Source organism: Haemaphysalis longicornis, unplaced genomic scaffold (genome assembly GCF_048455015.1).
Source record: "Haemaphysalis longicornis isolate Haplotype H1 unplaced genomic scaffold, Haemaphysalis longicornis Haplotype H1 scaffold_1, whole genome shotgun sequence".
Lineage (NCBI taxonomy): Eukaryota > Metazoa > Arthropoda > Arachnida > Ixodida > Ixodidae > Haemaphysalis > Haemaphysalis longicornis.
This window is the reverse complement of record NW_027526203.1, coordinates 330,478,490-330,504,714: the sequence shown is the minus strand read 5'-3', so window position 1 is coordinate 330,504,714 and position 26,225 is coordinate 330,478,490. Positions and strand designations below refer to the sequence as shown.

General features: G+C 47.7%; 1 protein-coding gene across 1 annotated transcript in view; it reads left to right on the top strand.

Annotated features, from left to right (window-relative positions):
• Nucleotides 1–26,225, top strand: part of LOC144152219 (exonuclease mut-7 homolog) — a 67,912-nt gene that overhangs the window by 5,033 nt on the left and 36,654 nt on the right. Inside the window, exons 4-13 of the mRNA XM_077683450.1 lie at nucleotides 3,943–3,996; nucleotides 4,061–4,200; nucleotides 4,282–4,379; nucleotides 10,616–10,689; nucleotides 10,750–10,788; nucleotides 14,899–15,065; nucleotides 18,585–18,726; nucleotides 18,785–18,846; nucleotides 22,803–22,939; nucleotides 23,021–23,121. Coding sequence (XP_077539576.1) covers nucleotides 3,943–3,996; nucleotides 4,061–4,200; nucleotides 4,282–4,379; nucleotides 10,616–10,689; nucleotides 10,750–10,788; nucleotides 14,899–15,065; nucleotides 18,585–18,726; nucleotides 18,785–18,846; nucleotides 22,803–22,939; nucleotides 23,021–23,121 — 1,014 coding nt within the window. The remainder of the gene's footprint in view (nucleotides 1–3,942; nucleotides 3,997–4,060; nucleotides 4,201–4,281; nucleotides 4,380–10,615; nucleotides 10,690–10,749; nucleotides 10,789–14,898; nucleotides 15,066–18,584; nucleotides 18,727–18,784; nucleotides 18,847–22,802; nucleotides 22,940–23,020; nucleotides 23,122–26,225) is intronic.

The window sequence follows — 26,225 nt, the reverse complement described above, 5'->3', positions numbered from 1 at the left end:
GTGTTAGAGGGATAGGCTACTGTGGGGAGTTCCCCTCTTGTGGTCAGCATGTATTGCTGTGCAGTGCTGGATCTGCCAAAGTGCTCTCTAGGCATCAAATCCCCATCTTCTTTGCTTTAATGTGTATTAGGTGTAACATGCCTTTAGCAGTACTGAAGCCCTTTTGTTTTCTTTCCTTTTGTGAGGATGCATGTACTTGAGCCCTACTGTTTACAAATTGTCTGCTTGTTGGCTCTTCTTTTGCTGCTCTCCAAGCAGAATTAAGGCTTTTTTTGTTGTCCAACTAAGTCCAAGAGTGGCAAAAATCACAGGTTTGGTACATAGATTGGGCAGGTCATGGGGTGTTGAAAAATTTTAGGCGCATACTCGTAGCGACTGGCCTGGAATGGATAGCAGCAGTGTGCACCATGCTAAGAGTACCAGCCTGTGTCCTTCTTTTCCCACAGGTTGGTGCAGTCAGAAGGTTAAATTTTTGCATTGTTGCCTTTTGTGCGCTTTAGGACCTTCCCAGGGAAGTGTCATTGCCCGTTTCCTTTGCTGCAGTTGTGCACAAACACAACTATGGGCTTGCAGATGATGTTTGGGCGGGGAACGGTCAAGTGTATGAGTGGAGCCAAAGATAGCAGTTGCCTAATAATGTGTGCAACAGCTTAACAGAAGGCGCAATTTTCTGTAGCCATTAAATATATTGTAGTCAACTTTGCTAAGGTTGTGGGATACATGAGGGGTTCCTCGGGGGCCTTGCCAGCTCTCTGGGGTAGGCCCCCACGCTAGCTCCCGGCGTGTCAACCACGCGGGCTCCCATGGCTACGGCAGCCCAGCGAGGTTCGCCGATACGAGAACACAGTAGACAGTAGTGCCGAAGCACAGCCGTTTATTTGGGGAATCCCAAAGCATGCGAGCACAGGGCTCGACGGCGTTCACGAATCACGCCGTCCGGGTCGTGACCGCGAACGGGAGGTGGGCACTCACGGCGCGCGACAAACAAAGCTCCCACCTGAGATGCATGGTATCCGCAATCGCCGCGATGTTCCCGCCGATCTCGCCCCGACCGGGTCTCCGACGAGACTCCCCTCGTCTCCCGCGCCGCCCATTTTTCTTCCTCCATGCGCCGCCCGCGCGCCTATGCCCGCATAGATCGGTGGTGCCATCTCTCGGGGGACGCCGACGAAACAACGCAGCGCCGGACCGGTTTCAGCGCACAAGCGTCTCTCCCGAAGCGCGCGCTGGCTCGGGATCGCAGGTCGCGGTTCTCCACGATTCCCACACTCCTCCCCCCTAAAACTGGACGCCACTTGAGCTCGAGTGACGCCACGGTGCACCACACTCGTCACGTCTCAAGTCAGCAAAACAGCCACCGAACGCCACTCCACACCAAAGTTCGCCACACGATGCCGCCGTCGCGATGCTCGCCTCACAAACCCGCAAACACATTGCAATGGTTCCAAGTCTCTCGCGGTTGGGCAGCACAGCAGGTTGGCAGGCCCGGGGGTAGCTGCAGCCGCAGCCGACGAACGCCGGGGTCGCGCCATGATGCGACCCCCACTCCCAGCTCGAGGCGGCAACGGGAACGGCCGCGCCCACTGCGGCTGCCCGAAGGCTCGCGCCGCTCGCGTAGGCGCCAGATCCCGCCGCCTCCTGGGTTCCGTGGCCGGCTCGGCCGCAGGTCCTCCCGAACGGTTGGCTGCCGCCCGGCAGGCCGGAGCAGCAACTGGCGGTAGCTTCGCGGGCCGCGCTCGGCCCCGCCGGTGGTTCAGCAGGCCATCCTCGCTGTCCGTGGCAGTGGTGACTGGCGTGGCTCCCTGTTGTATCCGTATGCAGGTCTCGCTCTTAATGTCTAGTTTAAACGATTCCCGAACTTGAAGTGGGGAGCAGCGGGACTCCGCAATCTCCTGTGACTGGCCGGAAACCTTATCGACGATCTCGCCAAATAGGGTAACAAAGATGCCCGAGGGGACTCCCCCTTGCACGTTCGCTTGCTCGCGGAATCACGAGTCCGGCAACTGTGCTCCAGCAGCCACCCCCGCCTGGAGGCAGCTCGCCTGACTATTACGAGGGTGTCGGCATCGAAACGCCCGTCCGAGCTATTTCGGCCTGGTGCGTTGGTCGGCAAAGCAGCGTCAGCATCAAGCAGGCGGGCTCCTGCAACTCACTCGCAGCAATACAAGCTGCCGTAGAGCCAGCGCCAACCGCAATACCAGCGGCTTACGGGCGCACATCACCGGTATAGGTCGCCTGAGAGTCCGTCTCTTACTAAGACTGGCGATCTCTCGCGACCAACGAGCCCGCTGCCGAGCCGCGCGAAGCTCTTACTGCCTAAACGCAATCTCAAGCGGAGACTTCACGGCATCGAGACGCACGCACTCCGGAAGCGCGGAGACAACGGTCCCATTGCTCCCGCTTCCCCCCGCAGCGAGAGGAGACTGATTCTTCAGCGATCCCCCTCGCTCTTTGTCAGGCGTCAAATCGGCAAACACTCCGCCTCGGACTCGAAGCGCAGTAGCGGCGGGCTCATCGTGCGGCTTGCGAACTCCCAAACACCGCACCCTCGCTCGGTAGTGTCCGCCGCGCCTGGGGGAAACTTCAACCGGCGCCGCCGGCGCGACTGCGCGGGGACGGCGCTACGAGGAAGGCGACCCGCCGCCATGTTGGAACAAGGCCTACGCACCTCCCGTCTCGCAAGCGGGCCGCGTCTGCGGTGCTCGGAGGTATCCTACTGACACACCGCCTGGTGCGGGTAGGAAGGTTTACACATTTGCCGTCACGGCTGTATCGGGCATCATAACTGTCTCTCTGCAACCGACTGGCGCGAGGCGTTTCGTCCGAAGTCTTCCGGACAAAGGGTAGCGGGCTACGACTGCAGCAACGCATTTCTCGGGGAGCTAGCAACCTCGAATTCGTCTGAATACGAGACCCACGTTCGGGCGCCATGTGGGATACATGAGGGGTTCCTCGGGGGCCTTGCCAGCTCTCTGGGGTAGGCCCCCACGCTAGCTCCCGGCGTGTCAACCACGCGGGCTCCCATGGCTACGGCAGCCCAGCGAGGTTCGCCGATACGAGAACACAGTAGACAGTAGTGCCGAAGCACAGCCGTTTATTTGGGGAATCCCAAAGCATGCGAGCACAGGGCTCGACGGCGTTCACGAATCACGCCGTCCGGGTCGTGACCGCGAACGGGAGGTGGGCACTCACGGCGCGCGACAAACAAAGCTCCCACCTGAGATGCATGGTATCCGCAATCGCCGCGATGTTCCCGCCGATCTCGCCCCGACCGGGTCTCCGACGAGACTCCCCTCGTCTCCCGCGCCGCCCATTTTTCTTCCTCCATGCGCCGCCCGCGCGCCTATGCCCGCATAGATCGGTGGTGCCATCTCTCGGGGGACGCCGACGAAACAACGCAGCGCCGGACCGGTTTCAGCGCACAAGCGTCTCTCCCGAAGCGCGCGCTGGCTCGGGATCGCAGGTCGCGGTTCTCCACGATTCCCACAAGGTTCATGTTAGTTTATTCCGGCTTGCGGGAGCTGTTCTTCTGATTAGAGGCAACAAAATGCAAGTGCCCGTGTGTGTACAAGATTTAAATGCATGCTAAAGATCTTAGTGCGGTCTCAATTGGTCCATTGCATTACAGCACTGCATGGCAAGGTATAGCTATGGTGCACAGAACACCCATCGGAATTTTATTTTTAGATGTGCAGAACACACAAGAGGGACATTAAGGTACTCGGTGTGGTCCAAGAAAGGCTTGCACTGTGAGGGATGTGCAACTTTTAATGACCCTATAGCTCATTCTTCGTGGTGCAAGGAACGGGCTTCAAGACAGCCTAGTCCCCATGTGGGTGATAGTTTGTAGCAGGCCTGTGTTTATAGGATAACCTTCACTGTTTTTGTTTTAATACATCTACCCAGTATTATTGATCGTACATAAACTGGATATCATTTCAGGCCAGCACTCTTGTTATCAGGCTGAACCTTCAACAGGAGTTCCAGCTTCGCGAGGTAAGCAACTTTCCCCCGTGTTCTTTGCACTGGGGGCTTACCTGGGAGCATTCTTCCTCTACAGATAGCCGTGCCATTGTTCCTCTTGGACAAGCTTTCTCTGCTGGACAACTACCTCGCTGATCACCCAGATCTCCAGCAAGAGATGGTGCGGTACCTGGACCGCCTGTACAAAGACAGCCGCCCTGTGAGGAGCCTGGTGCGGTAAGTCCCTTTAGTTATTTCCCCCCTCACACCTGAAGTTCATGCGGGATTTGTACCTTGAGCATGGTTCACTTTTCCTAGCTCTCTGAACCTGAAGGACAACGGCAAGGCCAAGTTGCATCCGAAGACTTTGGGCAAGGCCATTTCAAGGATGCTGAAGCAGTACGACTTGCCGGCTGGTGAGTACAGTATGCTCAACCGGGCAGAGGGAAGAAAATAGCTTAACATGTGTAGCTTTGCATTTTGATTATAGGTATGAATTTCGTTTGTGTATAATAGAAGTATTGTAGAATTTATTCAAAGTTTCTAGATTTTAATTCTGGGGCAACCTTTGTAAAAACAATTGTGGCCCAGGTGCATGGTACTATATAACTTTGCACAAGTCAAAAATCATTCTATCCGTGTTTGAGTGGAAGATACAATCATTTGAAGATTAGGCTTGACAGACAAAACCAGTTTTCCTGGTTTCCACTTTTCAAGCTTGAAATTCAAATGGTCGTAACGTTTGCACCAGCACAGATATTGATGTTACCGTAAAATACCGATCAAGAGCCCCCACGTGTGCAAGTGCCCCCCCCTCCCCCTCCCAGCGTTTTCTGGGAACTTCGCATTTTTGTTACACGACTGGGCAAGTGCCCCCCTCTCACTTTCGGCCATTCTGAAAACTTTTTTTTTTTTTTTTTTTTTCTCCCCAGGCTTTTGGATGCCACGGTGTTCAAAGCTAATGTAAGAATGTACATTTTTAGTATTGACTAGTTGAAGTGTCGTAAATTAACATCGTTGGTACTGCAGGCTACAGTGCTTTTCTTGCGATTGCCGCCATTTTGGGCTGCTATCTTGAGTTTGGGGCCCAATCCGAATAACGGCCCCCTCCCTATCTCTAGACCAATTATCTTCAAGCTTCAGGGGGGCGCTTTCTCAGTATTTTACGGTAGTCTTATTGCAATCCTTTGCTAGTGCACAGTAATACCCCTGTCACACGGGCACTTTCAATTGCGGTAGGGTTGATCCTGGTCGAACTCAGTTTGGACCCGGTGCTGCCTAAGGCCAGTTTCAGTCGCGATCGACCTAAATCGCGTCCGACTCAATCCTGGTTCACCAAACAAGATTGAGGTTTCCACGCTCAATCGGAAGGGAGCTGTGATGCATTTGTCCCGCTAAGTAATGCCATAGAAGGGGACAACTTCAAATGACGCCACAAGTTGTATCAAATAGCTTGATTCTGAATCTGTGCGTGATAATGTTTATGTAGATAAGTATACCTAATTTCACAAAATTGCATTTGCAAACTCAACACCGTGGGTTAATCCTGCCTGAAAACAGAAATGGCGTTGCCAGCCTGCTGGCGACTCTATTGAGTAAAATAGTTATTGCTAGTTTGTCCTGCAGTAGTCGCTCTTTGGACGAGTATGAAAAAAAAAAAACACATGGGGGAAGCCCACCATTGTCGCAAAAGATGGGCTCACTCACCAGAACGCAAACTGTCGCACTTGTTGCCACAAACCACACCACAACAGATGGTCTTGGCACAGCTGAGAGTTTGGCTGATACTGGCTACAGTTGTGCAGAGTTATTTGATGCTGGCCGCAAAACACCTTTTTTGGTTTCCCTCTGGTGCATGAGTGCAATTTCTCAATCGAGATTGAAACGTGCCATGTAGCAGCAGTGGTGCATCGGGCGTGCTCGAAAAGTCAATCCTGCTGCGCTTCGATCTGGATTGAAAGTGGCCTTGTGACAGGAGTACTAAATGGTTCTAAGTTTAGCTGCAGCTCTTGAGCAGTTTTTTTTTACAAAATCCATCACAAAATTATATCAAAGTTTGCACACGTTCTGGAATACCAGTTTTATACAAAAACAATGGATGGGTAAATATAAAGAAAAGTCCACCAATTTTTCTCACCATAATCATAATAAAATTTTTGTTCTAAGACCCTCTTCCCTCCTTAAAAAATGAGGGCGTCCTGTCTGTCTTGTTCTGTGTATTTTTTTTTGCACTCAGTATGAATTAAGATCACTTTCTTAAAAGCAAGTGTTTGTTCAGCGGAAGACAGGGGTTGAATTTTTCTTTCTTCCGAAATTGATGATTTGTTTTGTTTCCACTTAGCTTCCATCTGGCCATCTTCAATGAAAAAAAAAAGTGAAATATGGACGAGAAGTTAGTGGAAAACACGTCTGAATGACATGCGGCCACTGTAGAAATTGCGTAGTTGGTCAGATTTCACCCATTTTTCAGCGGCTGTGCCACAAAACAGTCTAGATGGCCGCAATTTGTGGAGCAGTGCATATCTTCCTCCTTTGCAAGTGACGTCAGTCAGCTTTGTAATTGCATGTGGAAAAAAAGTTTTTTGTGCTGCTTTTGAGGGCTCTTACGGAGTTTTTAAATCACATGATGTGAAAGCGGGACCGCCAATGGCGAGGACGGTCCTTGGGGCTTCTTTTTCGGTTTGGGGCACAAAATTCGTGTAACAAAATTTTTTGATGGGGAACAATCAGAAGCGTGACTTTTGTTTCCCCTAGTGTCTGAATTTGTGCCGTGCAAGGGAAGTGCACAAATAAAGTGAAGGAATGCAATGAACATGGCGGCGGCGAGCTCTCCTACCAGAGATATGGTAACGCACCCTCCAAGCATCGCAGGCATTGACAGTCGAGCGCGGCTAATTTATCAACAGTAGATAGCCAGGAACAGGAGTGGTGTTCAGAGAAAGCACGGTTATCTGCAGAATCGGCACGAGCGGCACTATGTGTGCGGCGTTCAGGAAATGCAAATTTGCAGTTTCTGAGGTTGCAAAAAAGCACGAAGAGCCTTGCACCACTGCCAAAACATTGCTACTAAATGGGGGTGCCCTGCGGCATTGATTTTTTTTTTTTTTTTTTTTCCCTGCGAACACATCGCAGTGATAACCGCCGGCCAAGAAAGTTCTGAGTGCGGCAGTTTTGCGATCAATGTGAAAGTGGTACTTGCTGCATTCGTGATAGGCGCAAGCATGATATTTTTATACTACCCAAACAACCTTGCCACCAGATCTTCCACAAAAGAAAGCGCGTACCTTGACCCTACCCAAAAAACTTTGCCACCAGATCTTCCACAAAAGAAAGTGCGTACCTTGACCCTACCCAAAAAACTTTGCCACCAGATCTTCCACAAAAGAAAGTGCGTACCTTGGCCACTAAAGTCGTCACCGATAACTTTGTGGAAGCAGTTGGGGAAGTAGCTGATTTGGAGCAACTCAGGCTGACGTCAGTTACAATGTTTCATGCAATCGTGTTATGGTTGCAGTGAGAATGGCAAGAGAGTTCCAGCTTAAAGGGGCCATGTGGACAAAACACAAGTTTGGTTCATTCGAAAGATTGCCTAATTAGAATCGTACAGACCCCACATGTAATGTAAACTTCGCTCAAATAAGCTACATAATTAGGACAAAAGGGAAGGACCATGCAACTCACTAGTTCATTTCCTGCAACAGAACCTATGATGTCAATGTGACAGCTCTGCAATTGGCTGAGGCCAGAAAAAGCAAACGCAAATTAGCAGGGCTTATAAGCTTGCTGAACGAGCTATTTGCGCTTACATTTAGGGCACATTCTGTTTATAGCAGTAAGAATGGTGGGGTAAACAGTGGAAGTTACGGAAGTACACGTAAACATAGAAGTATCGATGCGTACTGCTGTTGGTACTGCGCGCACTATGCTGTTTTAGCTGCACAGCACTGCGGTGCTTTGGGGCTGTCTTGGACGACACTGGCCAATTGGTGTAAGCGATGGTGTCTTACGTGACCATATTTGTCGAGCGAACACCATGTTTCATGAATCGATTATTTTCTACTTAAACAAAAACAAGCCAGGTACAGGTATGGTCAAAAACAAAAGCAGAAAATGGTCCGTCCGCCACGGTATGGTGGGGGCCGTCTGGGTTGACTAACGGTAAACAGGGCTCTCCAGTACATACGACGTCATTGCAGATGTCATGAAAACGCATGATTTGGCGGCAGAATCAAAATTTTAACTTATATTGATTAATTTTTTGTCAGTGAACAAAGCATCATTTGCATCCGGACAAGCACTGGGGGCACCACAAAACACGAAATCTTTCAAATAGAACAAACTTGTATTTTGTCTGCATGGCCCCATTAAGGACCTCAAGGTGAATGTTTAAAACTATATCCCCACGAAGCTTTATGTTGTTTAAACAAGAATTTTAGAATCTACAAAGAAATGAGTTTCAAATTTTGTTTTTCTCTGTTTGGTATTTTTTGTTTATTGCAATGAAATTTGGTCCAGGTGTTCCTTAGTATGCATTGAGTGGACCAATTTAGTTAGTTAGGCAACTTGTACCACCGAACATTTATGACTGTCATAAAACAAGAAAAATGAAGACAGTATAAACAACTACAAGTCGTTTTTTCTTTGGGGGGGGGGGGGGGGGGGGGGGTTGTGGTATAGAAATCGGAGACACTTTGTCAGGTGGACTTGCCCACTGCATACCTGCCAACTCTCCCGATAGTACGGGAACGGCCATAAATCTCCCGAAAAAGTGCAAAAACTGCGCCGCGAAAAAAAGAAAGCATATCAAGCAGCACTGCCGCATTATAATTTCCATCATGAGTTAAGTAGCCAGCCGAAATCGGCGACAGTGGTATAAAAGCTATTTCAGTTCAATGAGCATGTAGGCCTTTTTTTATAGCTGTGTCCACAACGTGGCGTTGTCGAAAGCCAAATGAGTATTTGCAGTTTTTCTTAAGGATTTCTGTGTGTTGTGCCATCCCAGAAGTGCGAGCACCTCAAATTTTGCATGATTTGGGCATGTGACGCGAGCCTGGCGCACGTTGGGAAAAGTGATATAAAACTGCATTTGGCAACGACCAAGCCCCAGAACTTCATTTGCGCCACTGTGAAACGGGGGTCTGTGGGCAGTTTATTGGTGAACAGCAATGTCCTTTTGAATTTGCTTGCTTTGCTGACTGTGGCCTTGAAATCAAGGCTGATCTCGTAGGCTAGACAGGTCATGTATGCTGCAACCCCTCCCCCCTCCTCTTGCGGACAATCTCACAAATTTCGAGGTCCCCAGGTTGGCAGGTATGCCATGCCACTGTGCAGTTCATGAGAAACTACCTGGGCTGTTGTAAAGTTCTCAGTTAAAAAAAAAAAAATTCTGCAAGAATTATCATAATCGACAGCCTATTTAGGTCCGCTGCGGTACTTGATGTCCACCCGCTCCTGTCCTGCACTGCTTGGATTTTTCTTTGTCTCCAAACTTCCTTATTTTGTCCCCCCATCGAATTACTGGCCTTCCCTTCTCCTAGACCCGTCTCTCAAAATAGTGTGCTCAGAAAGCGTTTTTGTGCATGCCATGCTGCATCCGGAGCAGCTGTCCGGAATCTAGGCTGCAAATTTGAGCCTCCTAACTTGATTATTAAGAAAAACGTTTTGAAGAGCACGTCCCCTTAGGTTGTCTGTCCTTGTTCAGTGGGCCCTGTTATATGTATAAAATAAGAGCTTTAGTCCTGTCTGTCTTGTTGGGTCCTGCGACCTTTTTTTTTTCTCTTTACTCAGAATACTAAACCAACTCATCCAACAGCAGGTGTCATCGAGCCATCCTTGTACAGTGGTCCTGTTATATGCATAAAATAAAGAGCACTAGTTCTTGTGTCCTGTGTGCTGCGTATTTTTTTTTCACTCGCGGTTTAAAAAACCCTAGACTAACTGGCCCAACTGCAGGTATTATCATACCTGCCAACTCTTCCGAATTTTCCGTAAAATGTACGAATTTCGACACGTCTTACGATTTTACGAATCGTGCCTGAAATTATACGAATTTTTGAAAAAAAATGGGACCATCTATTTAAACGACACTGTGGTACCTGCGCCGCCACGAGAAAGCAATATGTAGTGTTGTTATCACCATCTGCGAAGCTGTGATTTCTGTCGTCTTTTCGGGGTGGGCTACACATCCATATCCAGAATTCGCTGCTACCTTGGCAAGCCTGCTTCTAGCATGTTGTTCACGGGTCGGTTACAAATTCCGTGTTCATGGCGCTCTTTGTATGACTGCTGCGTCATGCGCAGTAAGACCCGTGGTACGACCACGGTAGTTGCTTTGCTGTGCGATGGCGGGCTCGAAGCCGCAAAAGCACTACCAAGTGTTCTCGAAATCGTAGATATCCGAATTTTCTGCCCTTCCCAATGGAGTTGCTGCTCATTACTCTTCAACACTGACGGTTTTCATGTATGGTTCGAAAAACGTGAGAACGCGTGTCGGAAAACGTGAATCCTTTTAGACTTAAAAATTAGTGTGCTGCCCGCCACTTCCCGCAGTCCGCAGATATTCCGAATTTGTATGTCACCAGGTTGGCAGGTATGGTATTATGTATGTACATGGTGCTGCCATGTAATGCCTCCTTTGTGTGAATTATTGCAGATACCTGTCGCAATGTCCAGTCCAGCAGGAGCAAGAGGGCCATGAAGTACTTGATCCACAAGCGCTATGATGAGGTGGGCTCTGCACTTGGTAGATGCAGCAGACTGTGTGCAATTCTTTTATTTTCCTTCTAGCTCGAATACTCGGGTCCAAGCTGGCGGGAGATGGTTCTGGTGAGTTGTCCAATGAAATATATTGGTTCAAGCTGCATCCCCACCTTTGTGTCTACACATAATATTGTGTGTAGTGTCAGGGGTGTGGTTGCCATGGCAAATACTGCTGCATTTCAAGTCATCTGCACCAAACCTAGTTTTTTTGACATTTTTACAGTTGAAACTAATGGCCCATGCTTTTGGTACTTGGGTATCGAAATCAGCATCATTCATCATGTGCATCCCTCCTTTGTGTGGGCATGAAGGAAGGGAACCATGTTTGCAAAGCCGGAGGGAAACAAATATGGAGCAGAAATAAGAGGGACCCAATAGTCGTGTCTTCTGCTTCCTTTTGCACCACCTTAGAAAAATTCAGCCACTGGCAACAGTCTTAAACTACGTTTTTTTTTAAACTGTGAGCCCCTTCAACGCGCCTGCATTCAACCACTGAACCAGAGGAAACTGGAGATTTGGTCCAGGATCTTTTCCCATGGTTTTGAAAAGGTATTGATTAGAACTTGTGCAACCAGTGTGCAGTAGTCGTTGCATGCATGCCATTGTAGCTGTAGGCATTCATACCTCTCCCTTCCACAAACATAATCTGATTTACAAAGCTAATTGTTACATTTCTGAAGCTCAAGTTTTGTGTGTTATATGAGTCAGGGTTGTCGTTTCACGATGCATGTGTCCTACAATTAGTGACTTTAAAGCAAACACAAAAACGGCTTTTGTAGATGTTTTTGAAGCCAGAGTGCACCATCTAATTTTTTTATTTATCAACTGCTGAGGTCGCAAAGTGTGCACAAATTTGCTACTTGTGAAGTGACTGAATCTGGGATGCAGGTGGAACATTCCAGCACACTATTATTACAGGTGTATTTTAAAAGGAGTACTGACATGAAAATTTTCGTGTTTTTTTTTTTTTTTTACCCGCTGCTATGGGTGCCTACCAGCCTACTAATCATAGAATGGCACATTAGATGCTCGATTGCTGCATAAATAATTATTTACATATGTTATGCTGAACGGTTACTGTTAAAACTTTCTGGGAGATATCTCCATTTACAAAGGAAGCCTTTTGCATAGTTATCCCAGCTTTGAAATTTTGTGTTAAGTACTCCTTTAAATATACAATGCTGTCGCAATTTAAAGTCCCCTGAGGGACCATTGTTTACCTGGTTTCAAACTTTCGGGTTTTTTCCCCAGAACTTCTTTTTTTCCTCACGAGATCAACTGTCAATTACAGTATCTTGGAATGTACTGGTCAGATTCATATAATTTCTTGCTGCATTTGATAACTGAATAGGGCACAGAAATGGGACATGTATTTTTGCTAGCGGAAATATTGTGATGCGACAGCAGAGGAATTGTTTATGACAGCACAATAAAACGTATTCTCGCATATATACAAGAAGGCGCCGGATTCTGAGGCAGCTCCAAAGTCCGAGGCATAGCGTGCCCAAGACAAGCTGTGAGTGTCCTCGTCTTCCTCCCCAAGGCTATGTACTAGCTTGGTATCCGATCATCGCCGTGACGCGTATCCGTAAAGTAGGAGTTCGCCATAGCTGAATGACTGGCTAATCTTGGCTGTATCGTTGAGGTCTGTCGGCAAGGAACAAGAGCCCGTGACAATGTTATATGGTTGTAACTCTTGCAGTAACAGTGCTGAAATTACAGTTGGACTTCTTGCTCTTCATAGAGCACAAAGGGATAAATTATTTAGTATTTAATAGGTACCTTGTAAAAAAAATTAACAAAATTGTGTCAAAGGGATTGGCATAAGGTGTTGACGACGTTGAACTTAGTCCATATACCATATTTTCCGGTGTATAAGTCGAGTTTTTTTTTCTGAAATTTTCGTTGGTGCGTCTTATCCACCGGTGCGACTTATGTATGGAATAAATCTGGTTCGCGGCGGCCGCGCGTGGCCAGCGCACGTTGAGACACAGCTCTATGGTGTAAATCAATCCCAAGTCCACCGTTACGGCATTTCTCATAGCCCATATGTCGCTTCGGGACATTGCACCAAAGAAGTTGCAGCTTTTTCTAGTCAAAAAGAATGATAATGGCCTGCGACAACCACGCCCCACTTTAGGCCATGCGCAGTAACTGCAGTTCAGAATAAATTCAAAGTAACATCAAACTGGGTTGCAAGAACAAATGCAGCTCATGAATTATTACAGACAGTTACTCTGAAGGAGGTAAACGTGCTGCTAATTTTTAAAATGATAGCTTGGAGATAAGTTTTGATTTTCGTGCCGCTTCCCATCGCGCCACTTCCGTCCGCCATGACACCTTTATTGCGCTGATTTACGACAGCACACAAGAGACGCGCGCTGTTTGGAGAGGTGGCCAAATGGGTCTCCGACTCTTGGGACTCCATTTCTACAAAAACAGTTGTAGCCGGGTTGATAAAGGCCAGAGTAATCGGGTCCGCGAGTGGTAACAATGTTGGCAAAGAAGACATCAGAGAGTCGGAGGGCGACAGTGATGCACCGGTGGAACTTCCACTGAAGATACTGAATTATTTGTTAGCGAGTCTGAGGAAAAAGACTTCGATGGTTTTGCCTAAACGCCGTTCGTAAGTACATGCCATCTGTGTGTATCCATAAACCATTTTTGAGAAGTTAGTTATGTCCAGACTTTGGATGTTATATGCCCGTGTCTAGCCCTGCTTACAGGGTGATGCGTTAATAGGCGGCCGCAGCCACAACCATGTACTTTCGCCGCACTTTCTAACGATCTGATTCACTATTAGTTTACCTAATTAACAAGTGCATCTTATATACCGGTGCGTCTTATACAACGGTGCGACTTATATACGTTTTTTTTTGGAAAAACTCATTTTGAGGGGGGTGTGACTTATACAAAGGTGCGACTTATAGACCGGAAAATACGGTAAGCAAGAACTGACTGCGTATTTATAGACTGCAAAATACACAATGTGTAAGTGCCTAGGGCATAGTTAAATAAATTACAAATGTTTTGAAGACCAGTGTCATCTCTTAAAAAATTATGAAATGCAGAGTCCATTATTGCATGATGTAAAAGCTCTGTCAAAGACCAATTTCACATTTACGGCTACCTCAGGCTTCTTGGACAAGGACTGGAGGGCAAGAAAATGCGCTTAAAATTTAAATACAATCTGTGCACTGAATGTCTGGTGACATATAGTTTATTGCGACTTGCGGTTAAAGCTTCGAATGCAGAAACTGTGCACATGGTAGAATTGAGGCCGACCTGCTTTTACCAGGTGGGAGTTTTGGGACAATACCCGCCGCGGTGGCTCAGTGGCTAAGGCGTTGCGCTGCTGAGCACGAGGTCGCGGGTTCGATTCCCGGCCGCGGCGGCCGCTTTTCTGATGGAGGTGAAAAGCAAAAACGCCCGTGTGTACGAGATTTCGGCGCACGTTAAAGATCCCCAGGTGGTCAAAATTAATCCGGAGCCCTCCACTACGGCGCGCCTCATTGCCTGCGTTGCGTCGGCGCGTTAAACCCTACAATCAATCAATATTCCTGCATGTGCACCAGAACGACAGGAAGCTGTTCTGAAAAGAAAAAAAAAGAGAGGGAGGGAGAGAAAAATGAATAGCGATCTGCCATGCTCAAACAACTTCTGTGGAGGCTCAGTTACTAAGGCATTGTGCTGCTGAGGAAAGGATGTGCGTTCCCATGTAAGGCTCTTGCGGAAGTTCAGTGATTTAGTGTGTCAGGTCTGTTTCTCTTGGTGTCAATATTATAAGTGCTGCTTCTGGTTCTAGCACTTGTGTGCTACCCTCTGGCTTGAGTGTGTTTGCAGTTTTAGGCTGAGCTGATGGTTACTGCTGGTTTACATGGAGTGCCTTGCAATCTCAAGCCAGGAGGTGATCGCCTCCCACCTGAGGGAGCACTTCACAATGCCTTGCGCATTGTGTGTGTGCCGCATTTCATCTGGTGAGCGCAATGAGCAGCGGCCATGGCATTGCAGGCAATGAAATGGCACAGATCAGTAAGAAACTGCTGCACCAGTTAGCAGGGCTTGGGCAGCTAGTAATGTTTTAGACGCCTGGCCTTGCTCGGAGCTGCAGGCCAGGAGGATGCAGACAGGAAGGCTGTCTGTCTCAGCACACTCACTGTTGTCCTTGCCGTGCAGCAAGTTGTCCAGGATAACGAGGACCTGCACCTGGATCTCGTCCGAGAGCTGATGGATGTAAACGAGTACGAGAGTGCCCTGGGCTTTGCCCTCCGGCTCAACCTGCCTGAGGAGAGGTGGCCTGCGTACCTGTACCAGTTCCGGCACTCTTATTATCCAAAGGACCTGTGAGTCCTGCCCACTTTTCTTGCGCAATTTATCAGTGCGTGAGCATTTTTGCTTGGCTCATTTGGCAAAAGCAGCAGCCTGTAGCTCGAGACCTGTCACCCAAATTCCCACGTGCTATGTCATAGCCTATTAACATACCCACTGAGGTGTATTGGCCAGTGACGGGGACAGCAGCTGTTGGAAGCTCACAGCTAGTCCAATAATTTTTATGTGGCTGCGAACGAGGGTATGCGGGGGACTCGCATCCCCGTTTGGTATGCAACAGCCCTACATTGGCCCTGGTTGCATGCGGGAAGGCATCCCCGAACCGGGCTCCATTGCCTCCATCGTGTGGTAGCATGGCGGTCGAGCGACCAGTGATGTTGCGGTCTTGGTGTTGACGACAAAAAGCCAAAAGCAAAACTTTAATTCGTTTGCTGCATGGCAAGAGATGATCAGCGACGATACGGGGACACCACTCTTCTCGGCGAACTTTACATGGCTCGAACAGAGCGACAGCGTGGTCCGACACTGTCAAAAGAATGCCTTCTGCTCTTTGGAGAACCTCGTATTTATCCCCTAAGCGCTAGCGGTCCAACAGCTTTCATAGTACTTTTGCACGCAGCACGAGAACAGTACAAACATGCACACTCTTTCCAGAGTTTGTGAGGGCCGGCAGTATAGTGGCGCTCGTTGAGTCTGAGAGAGGGCAGAGAGGAGATCCCGGCAGCGGCGTCCGCTTCTCAGGTGCACATCTCGACATGCCGAGCAGTTATTTTGAACTGCCGCAGCTTGAGTCTTCACTGACGGGGCCTGTCTCAACATGTTTTCGGGAAGGTGGGCTTTCTGCAAGGCACAGGAGCACTATACAAAACTTTCAGCATGCGTGAACAGGGTAGCGGCGCGCTGAATTGTAACACCCTACATTGACCCAAACATTATGCTTCGAAGCCTAACTTCTGTCACTCACTGCCCGCAGCTTGGTGTACAAGGATTTTGACATTGCTTGGCATGTTGTAAGGCTCAATGTTACTTTCGCTGAACTTCGAAACTGAATATTGGCCTAACAACATATTCACTCGAATGGATTGGCCATTCATTATGACAGCAACCCTCTGAAACTCATGGCTGGTTCAACAAAATTTTCATTGGCAGCAACATCAACATACCCTCCCATACATATGCTTTTTTCACAACTAATTTTATTTATTTTTAACTTAGTTTATTACTGAACAACCAAAGCATCCATCACCATCACCAGCCTATCTACGCCCACTGCAGGGCAAAGGCCTCTCCCATTACTCTCCAATGATCCCGGTCCTGTGCTAACTGCGACCAGTTTATCTCCGCAAACTTCTTTATCTCATCTGCCCATCTAACTTTCTGCCACCCCCTGCAACGCTTGCCTTCTCTAGGGATCCACTCTGTTACCCTTAATCACCAACGATTATCTTGCCTTCGCATTACATGCCCTGCCCACGTCCATATCTTCTTAATTTCTACTAATATGTCCTTAACACGTGTATGTTCCCTGACCTACTCCACTCTCTTCTTGTCCCTTAATGTCGCACCTATCATCTTCCGTTCCATTGCTCACTGAGTCGTCCCCAATTTAAGTTGAACCCTCTTAGTGAGCCTCCAAGTTTCTGCCCCGTAGGTGAGTATCAGTAAGATGCAGCTGTCATACACTTTCTTCAGGGACAGTGGTAGGCTGTGCCATTCATTATCTGAGAATGCCTGCCGTATGCACTCCCCCCCATTCTTATCCTTCTAATTATCTCTGTCTCATGGTTAGGATCCGGGGTCACAACTTGGCCTAAGTAGATATATTCGCTTACCACTTCCACTGCCTCGCCACCTATCTCAAACCGCTGTGCTGACCCGAGGTTATTGATAATTACTTTAGTTTTCTGCATATTAATTTTCAGGCCCACAGTTCTACTCTGTTTGTCCAGTGCGGAAAGCATGCTTTGCCATTCCTCCCCCAAGTTACAGCGGTGGTGTAGAGGTAGAGCATCCGCCTCGCGGGCAGAAGGACCGGGGTTCGAATCCCGGTGCCGGACAGTTCCCACCGGATTGAAAAAAAATCCGCGTATTGATGGAATTTAGAATGAGGCTTGGGGTGTGGCCTGACCCCGGCGACCATTGCCGGGAACGCACTCCCTCACCAGAGCAGGATTGGCCACCCTGGTGTAGTAACGGCCACAACCTCCCATGAATACGCCAATTAACCCAAGGCAGCCAAAGCATCATTTGTCATCAAATCCAAAAAAGTTCTGAAAGGCATGATCTAAAATTTTAGTTAGAACTGTTATTCAGCCTTTAGTGTTCTTTGCACACTGAAGTGTTGGTGCAAAAATTTGTTAGTACAAAGCCAGACGTGTGTAATCAAGCGCAGTTGCACATGAACATGAATTAAATAGTGTGGTGCTCAAGAGTGGCTGGTGTGCCAGTTGCATGTAGCTGCTCACGAGTGTGAGAGATTTGCTTACCGTATTTACTCGCGTAATCCTCGCACTCGCGTAATCCTCGCACCCAATGTGAGCCACCAAAACTTGGATTTTTTGGTTCCTCGCATAATCCTCGCACCCCCAACTTTGCAGCGGCGAAAGTTGCCTGCTCGCGAAACCAGCATGGTGCACGCGCTCTCCAACGCGCGCCCTCCCCCGCCGCCTCTCCGTTCGGCGGAGAGCGCTGTGTATCCAAGGCCATCCAGGCGCCCTTAACCTGCATGGCAGCCATGGCTACTCCCTAACAGGCGCCCTAACACGCTGCCCACACTGTTCTTGAGCCGGTTTCGCGTGCGCGCAACTAGACGGCGTTCGCGCAGCCCGCTGTCGTGTCGTCGTCGTGGTCCCGTCGTTGAGCAGCAGCAGTCAGCGAGTCACTCGCGTCAACGGTGGATAGCTCGCTGCCATTTTGAGAACTTTTTGATCTTTTTTGTTTTGTGCTTGGTGCCGATCTTTTTGTTTTGTGCTTGGTGCCGCTTTCAAATTGAAAGCGATAGAGTACGCGATCGAACACGGCAACCGCGCCGCAAGCAGGCAGTTCGGCGTCACCGACTTCAACGTGTGTTACTGGGGTAGGGCACGCACATGACGACGACGAGATAGGGCGCGTGCCAGAAAGCAAAGGCGGCAATTTCATGATCGCTGATCGACGGGAGACTGTTTACGTTGCAAATAATAAAATAAAAAGAAATAGCTGCTGTTGGCAACACTGAGCTTACATGTACAAAAAACGACCGCTACATTTAGCGGGATTGGCAGGAGGCAGATTGGCAACATTGTGCACCGGATTTTTTTTTTTCCCCGCATAATTCTCGCACCCCTAACTTAGCATTGACTTTTCCGAAAAAAAAGTGCGAGGATTATGCGAGTAAATACGGTATTTCTTGTTGCTGTCCAAATTTTTTATCCACCGTGAGAGCATGATCTTTAAGCATAAAGGAAGCCATTAAACTGATCAACATTGGATTACTTATACTAAGATGCTGCCATTGCCATGTCTCCTCCTTGCGTGCTTTTTTTTTTTTACAGGACTCAAGATATGCTTCCAGCATGGCGAGCAGATGATGTCTCGAAAGACACTGGCCTGTTCTTGCAACTGGAACTCGATCTTTCGGTCGTGCACATGGTAGATACTGCTGAGGACTTCTTCAGTTGCATCGAGGTTCTCAAGGTTAGCTCACCCAGTGCTTTAGCGGAAACACCATCACCTGAGCTCTTGACACTTGCAGACCTACGACGTGATTGGCATGGACGCAGAGTGGCAGCCTACCATGGGACTGGGACCTATAAGGTTTGTGGCCTAGACATGGTGGTTTGTTTGAGTGTGGGCGTCAACGACGTAGCAGTGGGAAATGCCCTACCTCAGGAGCAATTTACTTTATTGTGGTGTTTGTGGTGATGTGGGCTGAGCAGTGTGCAGTGCTATGCGTGTGTGAGGAGTTCTTTTGTTAAGTAATTGACGCTCACTGGTCGGTTGCACAAGGTTGCTAAAGGACTGGCAGTTGGTGATCAGTTGCATAACGTCTTTACTGCGTGCCACGGGTACTGATTGGCAGCTAGGGATGACAGAAGGAAGAGGTTGGTTTTACGGGCTACCTGCTATGTGCTGACCACTCCCCGCCTCTGGTCTCCTGTGTATCGCTTAATTTCATCTGTAATAAAGCCCAGCTCATCCCTTACACCGATGTCAGTATCATACAAGAAACTCCTAACTTGCAACAGGTGAAATCGCACTAGAACGAACCAGCAAAAACATTGCTACACTGGTACTGGGGACTGCGACGCAGTTTTATCTGTATGGGTTGACTGTGGTCGCGTGCAAGCCCTTTTACAAGTTATATTAGCGGCATTACTGTCAGTTGTTCCCTTCCTACCAGTGGAAGGGAAATGCAGAGCTGTAACTAATACAGCGACGACTCTGCGTGTATTTGCAGTGTTACGAATGTCTGGGTATCTAAAAATTCTATTTCTTTTTTCTTAAAAATTTTGTTAACACTTTTGTGACCGGATACAAATTCAAATTTTAATGCTGCGCTTCTGGACAGCTATCACCATCCAAAGGGTAAAGGAAGAAGTAGTTCATCAGTTTCACTTTCAAGTTTCTTTTCTCCACCGCGGGGGTAATTTTTAAACGTCCTTCGCCTGCAGGGAGGCAAGCTCATGTAGTTTCGATTATGGCGTCGACGCTTGCCGACGTTGCACGCATACGGTGAATTTCGACGGATTCCGATAAATCTGAGCTAAAATCTTTGGATGATGCCAACTGCACAGATACAGAAGACTTTGATTCATCAGATTTTAGTACGGACAGCTAAAGTGCATCAGAGTGCTCCGGAACATCAACAGGTATCCGCTGTTGAGTTTTCCTTACTCCTCCGGCCGTCTTATCGCGGGTGCGTTGTGGATGATGCAAACAGATCCTGCCTGTTCTAAAGGTCACAGCTCTTATCTGCGGGGTATCGGCTTCATTCGGGCTAGACCACTTGGCGCTGGCTGCACAAAGAGTCGGGTTCTCTCAGCGAAGATGGCAAGATGGCCCGGAGTTGACCTTGGCGTAGCGCTCCTGGGTAGTGCGCGGTGGTTCATTAGAGCTGTCGACTTCGTCGGCAGGGTCAAGAAGTTGATTGATTGTAGGGGGTTTAACGCGCTGACGCAACGCAGGCGATGAGGCGCACCATAGTGGCAGGCTCCGGATTAATTTTGACCGCCTGGGGATCTTTAATGTGCGCCGAAAGCTCGTACACACTTGTCGTTTTTGCTTTTCGCCTCCATCAGAAAAGTGGCGGTCGTGGCCGGGAATTGAACCCGCGTCCTCGTGCTCAGCAGCGCAACGCCTTGCAGTGTCAAGAAGTTCCGGAGCTGTCACGGAGCTTGCACTTCGATCAGTTCGCTTTCAGACTTGAGGCCATTGAACAGCTGCTGGGCTGTAATAAACTAAGCAGAATCTCGCGGGCCCCACTGTCCCTCCTGTTGTGTCCCCTAAAACTGCGCCTCAGGGTCCCCAGCACCAACCACTAAAAATTGAGAAATACTGGAACTGCAAACTGCTACGAAGAAAGGAAGGTTGAGCAGAAAACAAATATCTACCAAACATGCGCAGCCAACCTGTGTTTCTCCGTGTTGAGTAACTGCTTCGCACGGTGGCATTATAGGCACTAGTGTTAAAATTTTTGTATGTATGTAAATAACTTGTACTCATGGAGCTTGTATTTGGAGTATTATTCTATGAGGGGCTTGCGTTCATAGCGTATATTTCAAATTGTTTTTATGAGTACCCTGTGTGAAGTAGCAGATGTTTTCATCTTTTTTTTGTTACTTTTTGTTTCAATAATTTTTTTTGTAAAATGCGAAATAAATCTGTCATTCGAAATTATTACTGTTGGAAAGACCTATCCTTCCTCTATCATTTCATACCTTACACTTTAGCATCAATCATTTTCTATGGCAAGAAAAAAAAACTATTTCCTGGGCTATCCAAAAACAGCTGATTTTTTTCCACAGTCACGAAAGTCTTAAGGCGTAAGGTCCAGGTAAAATTTTCGTTTACAAGAGATGTTTTTGAGCATTACCTTTGTAATCAGGGGTGGGACTTCTGCTCCAATTGTGCCGTTTTTATACAAACACAAATATCTGTGCCAAACTGTGCTCAACACAGAAAGTGGACCAAAATTGCACCACGCTGCGCCAAAAGGGCAGTGGCTGTGAACAGTAAATGAGTGCATATGTTCACATTCTGCACAAGACAGCTAGAAACAGTAGATTTCTCCCATTTACACCAGCTTTAGCTCGAAACAAAAAAACAGTTCAAGCTAATACTTTTTTTTGTCCATCTTAGCTAGCATTTAAGGTGGATTTCAAATTTTCGCTTTGCAGAAACTTGTTTCCCATGAACTGGTTGGTTAAGAGTTGTTCATACTTTGTTCTTCGTATTTCATGCTTATGAAATGTATTTAGAATCGTGCATAGGATGAGAAAATGTTTCCCTGTCAAATGTTGCTCCTGTTGGCGGGGGCTGCAACTTGCGAGTAAAAGTGGAGGGTCGCCCGCTGTATGTGGCTAGAGTGGAGTTGGGCACATATAAAAGTAACATTAAGGAAGCATTGTGACAATACCAGAGTACCACGTAAAGCTGGGCTAGTTGAAGGTGATTCACATTTGACACTGCACTCTGGAAAATAAAGTGAAACCTTCTCTTGTCCCTCTTTTCTGTGTGCAGTGCCAGGTATGAATACCAGAGTAGTTGTAGCACATTTTTCAATTCTAGTTGAAAACTACATACTATGAGTTGTTTCCTGAGTGATGTAATGGAGCAGAGAGTGGTTGGAAAAGAAAATTAAGGGAGACACTTAATGTGGGCAATTGCAAAAGCATTGCAATTTATTTCAAGCTGTGCGATCCTCTAATGGTAGGTCTCATGATTATCTTATTTTGTAGGCCTCCACTTGTTCTCTCATTACCATCATTGTGGTCCTTTTCCCTTTCCGCTGTTCGTTTTCTCTTTCATCTTCTCCGTTAGGTATTGGCATGTACCCATGCAGGGTAATTGTTTTCATTTCGTCTTCTTCGCCCTTGTAGGCCCTACAAATTCGATCTTAGTTACTTGTATAATTAGCGTGCTCATATTACTCCAGTAGGCCTCAGTAGATGTCTAGCATGTTTTGAGTCTACACCGCATTCATTAGGTCCATGTATTGTTTGCTAGAGCCTAGGCCCAGCCATGGTGCAGAGGATGCGTGTTGGATTCCTATTGCATAGGACCGGGGTTCCAATCCCAGACCCGCTTAAATTTCTTTTCTGTTCTGTTTGCACGGTCGGGCATTTTTTGGACCATGTTTAAGGTTGCGCAGACATTGAACACCGCATTTTCGCTTTATGAAGCATATAATGCTTTCACATTAATACGTGCTTGAGGGGGCTTTGGAGGGTCCCCTAAGCACCTCTGATTCAGACAGAAGGTGTAGTGGCCGAACACATTTTCAACATTGAGCGGCACAGCAATAGTGTTCCAATGGAGCAAAATACTCTTAAATTCTCAACTGTGGCTATTGTTGCAGGGTAATTAAGCTGTGTGTGGGGGGTCTTTGGACAATATGTAGGAACTTGTCTTAATCGCAGGCAATCCATCCCAGGTCTTAATTGCTAACAGATGTTTCAGTTACACAGCAGATTGTGCATTTTGATCTCTTGCGCCTGCCACAATAGTGGGGCTGCTAATGTGCGCATTTTTTTTTCTACTGCGTCCTTTAGGCTCTCTGTGGTGCAACTGGCTGTGCGAGATTGTGTGTACATCTTGGACATGTTGGCACTGGCTGAAACGCTGACGGAGAAAGACTGGGACCTGCTCTACACAGAGATATTGGCTGCGAGCCGCATAAAGAAACTGGGTAAGCATGCACGTTCAAGGAAGGCAAAACATCTGGGCCACTCTGCCACTAGCCTCTTCTCACATGTGATTGTGATCCTAGGGTATGGCATTGCCGATGACGTCAAGTTGGTGATGGAGACTGCCCAGAGCCCGCATGCCATGTTCGATAATGTCGTGGACTTGTCCAAGTTTGCGCAGAAGGTAAGGGTCCGTGCGAGTGAGAACGGCTTGCGTGGTATGTGAGTTGACCTGCTTTGCTTTTACCAGCCATACTATACAAAGCCCACAGTGATATCACTGTGGACTTGCATGCCCTGTTCAGGTGTGGCACTGTTGCCTCAAGATTGTGTTTGTAGATAAATTTTGTTTTGGGGTTTGGATGAGGGAATGTTGTTGTTTAGTACTCTGTTAGGGATGTTCTTAACATAGAAACTCTAGCAAGGTTGTGGGCTCAAAGACGTTTGAGCTGAATTTGACTTCTGAGCTGATGTCTGACACTTAATAAGCTATGGACAGCAGAACGCTCACAATAACACTGCAAAAGTCACCCGCACTCTGTTGTGTTTGTTTCAAATCCCCGCCTTCTTGGCAACATTTTCGTATGTCTAAGCAGAGATCCCTGGCATCTCTCCAGTTTTTTAATGCCTTTCTGGTAACGCGCAAGCATCTTTCTTGTATCGTTCACTCTCCATTGACACTGGCACTTTAGTGAGTGCCTCGGGCATCTAGCTGCTGAGCTCAAGGATGCGGGTTTAATCCCAGCCATGGTAGCTGTTTTTCTAATGGAGGCAAAAAGCTGAAACGTCTGTGTTGACATTTTGGTGCATGATACAGACCCCGGATGGTCCAAGTTCACCCGCATCCCATTACTGCGTCATGCCTCATAGCCCAGGTGTAGCTTTGGCATGAAGATCTTCAAAATTTGAAAACATTCCATTTCTTTGTCTCCCCACAAACGCATAAGGTCCGAATTGCACAGATTACAAAATTGCAAACTGCTAATCACTCCCTGCCGAATGGAATGTATCATATGAGGCGTAACTGCATGGAACCTCGTCGTGTGCCTCAACTAATACCTGTGCTACATGGTCGTTTCAAAGACCTTTCGAAGGCCTTCAAACCAACTGCCTATCAAGCGCCCCATTGCAAATACAAGGGGCAAACTTTTAGTGAGGGTTCAACTGTCAATCGGAAGATGAACAAAAAAAGGTATATGAGCATACATGGTAAAATGGAATAAAGCGATGTGTGCAAGGAAGCGAGATGTGTCAGGTTTTTTTTTTTTTAAGTGTGAACACATTCAGATACCATTTGCGAAAAAGAGGTCCTTCATAGTTACAAATGTGGTAAGGGTGGTTTACTGGCAGCAGCCCACAATTTAAATTTGGTTTGGTGACTAAATCCAGCATGTCTCCATGGCTGTTTTGGTGAGGGTTCAAAGTGGGGTTATGCAGCAGTGCATCACCAGCCTTCTGTGGGATCCATTGTGTCCTTTCCTTTCAACAGTTTGCAAGCAAGCACAAGCTCCGGCAACGTTCTTGGTGTATTGTTGCATCAATCTGTTCCAGGAACCCTTGCCTAGCTGTTGGAGATTTTTCGTTTCCACCCATTTAGTAAATGATGTTATCGACACTCATTTTGCACCTAATACATACAGCCTGCATTCCTCAATGAATTTTGACTTCAGCTGTTTGAATTACCCTTCAGTTGTTTGAATTAACCCTTTCGCTGTCACTGACGTACCGGTACATTCTCCATTGTGCATTCAAAAATTCGTGCCGAAGCCTGCCGGTACTGTTTGCGCCATCTGTCAAAGCTTTCTAGAAGCTCATATATTTTACCCCATGCTATGTTGATATGTACATATATTGGAGAGTATGGAGCGATTGCGCCCGCCCTTTGTTGCTGTGGGGCATGGTCGCTCCACGCGCTCTACTCTCTCGGGCTGAGTGATCATGTGATGCGCGTAAGATTACGGGTGCAAGGGTTGTTCTGCAATCTGCCGCAGGTTTGTAGGATTTTTCCTATTCTGTTCACGCAGCGCCATTGCCTCTCCAATCGACGAAGCATGACTCGATCGTGGTTCTTGCTCGCTCGCCACTCCTCACTTGCCACTGTCAGCAGCAAATGATGCTTTTGTATCCATGTTGTATTCACCTTCCATCTCCATCTGCCTTCTTGATTTTACAAAACTCCATTTCTGTGTGTTGTGCGGTTTGCTGAAGGTGCACCCTCCGTGCGCACGGTTACTTTTGGATGGCTGACCGTGCGAGCCCTTCGACTGCGGACTGGAGCGATGGCTCTTCCGATTCCATATATGAGCTGAGCTCAGATTCGTATTTGGAGAGCTTCTCTTCTGAGGAATGGTTGAGTTCCGCAGCGTCAGATTCAGGTGATAAAACAATGGGGCCATCGTCCTGGAAGCGTGCACGGCGAACTGAGAATATGTGGAATAAAGGCGATTTTTCACCCACGCTGTTTCCTTTCGATGCGTCACGTTCTGGATGCAATCATAATCGAACAAATAGCTACACTTGTTCCCCGATATTCCTGAAACCAAGCCGACTCTGGGGGTGTGTCATGGCCAGAAACACCCGACAGTAAAGGGTTAAACTACCGCTCACTGTTTGCAAATCACCAGCCAGGTTGTCACATGGTGCCCAGCACAAAAGCAGACCTGCGAGGGTATGAACTCCTGCTCACTTGTACTGTGGCGTGCAATTAACTGGCTTCATTAGATCACACCTCAGATTTAAAAGCAATAATAATTTACAGGGCGCGACAGGAAGGTGGTAGGGGGGCGTATGAGTTGCACTCACAACTGAAGGCTTTGGTACAGCAAGGGTGCTTGCTTTGTTTTGCTTTTTTTTTTTTCCCTTCCCCTTCTTCTTGGTAGGCTCAAAAAGCACGTGCATGCCCCCCAGCCCTTTTCAGCAGCATGCAACCTTTGTTTCTTGCAAATAACAGGACAGTGCCTTCCAAAAAATAACCTGATAACCTCCTTTTAACATATTCTTTTTTCTTTCCCTGCCCTGTGTTGATGCGGTAGTGTTATGTTGGAGCCCTTGTTGTGCTTGGAAAAGATAAACCTCACTAACGGGTTTTATTTTGGTGTTGCCATTGTTGCAGGCCGCAGAATATGCTCAATTGAAAGGTGCATGTTGGAATTCATTTCGCGCCAGCTAGTCCTTTCCCTTTGGCAGAGGAGCTGTTTAGTGGGCAAGTCAGTTGTGCAACATTGGTACATGATTGGCAGTCAGTGACGGTGCGTAATAGCGTCTTCACCATGTGCCAGAAGAATCGTG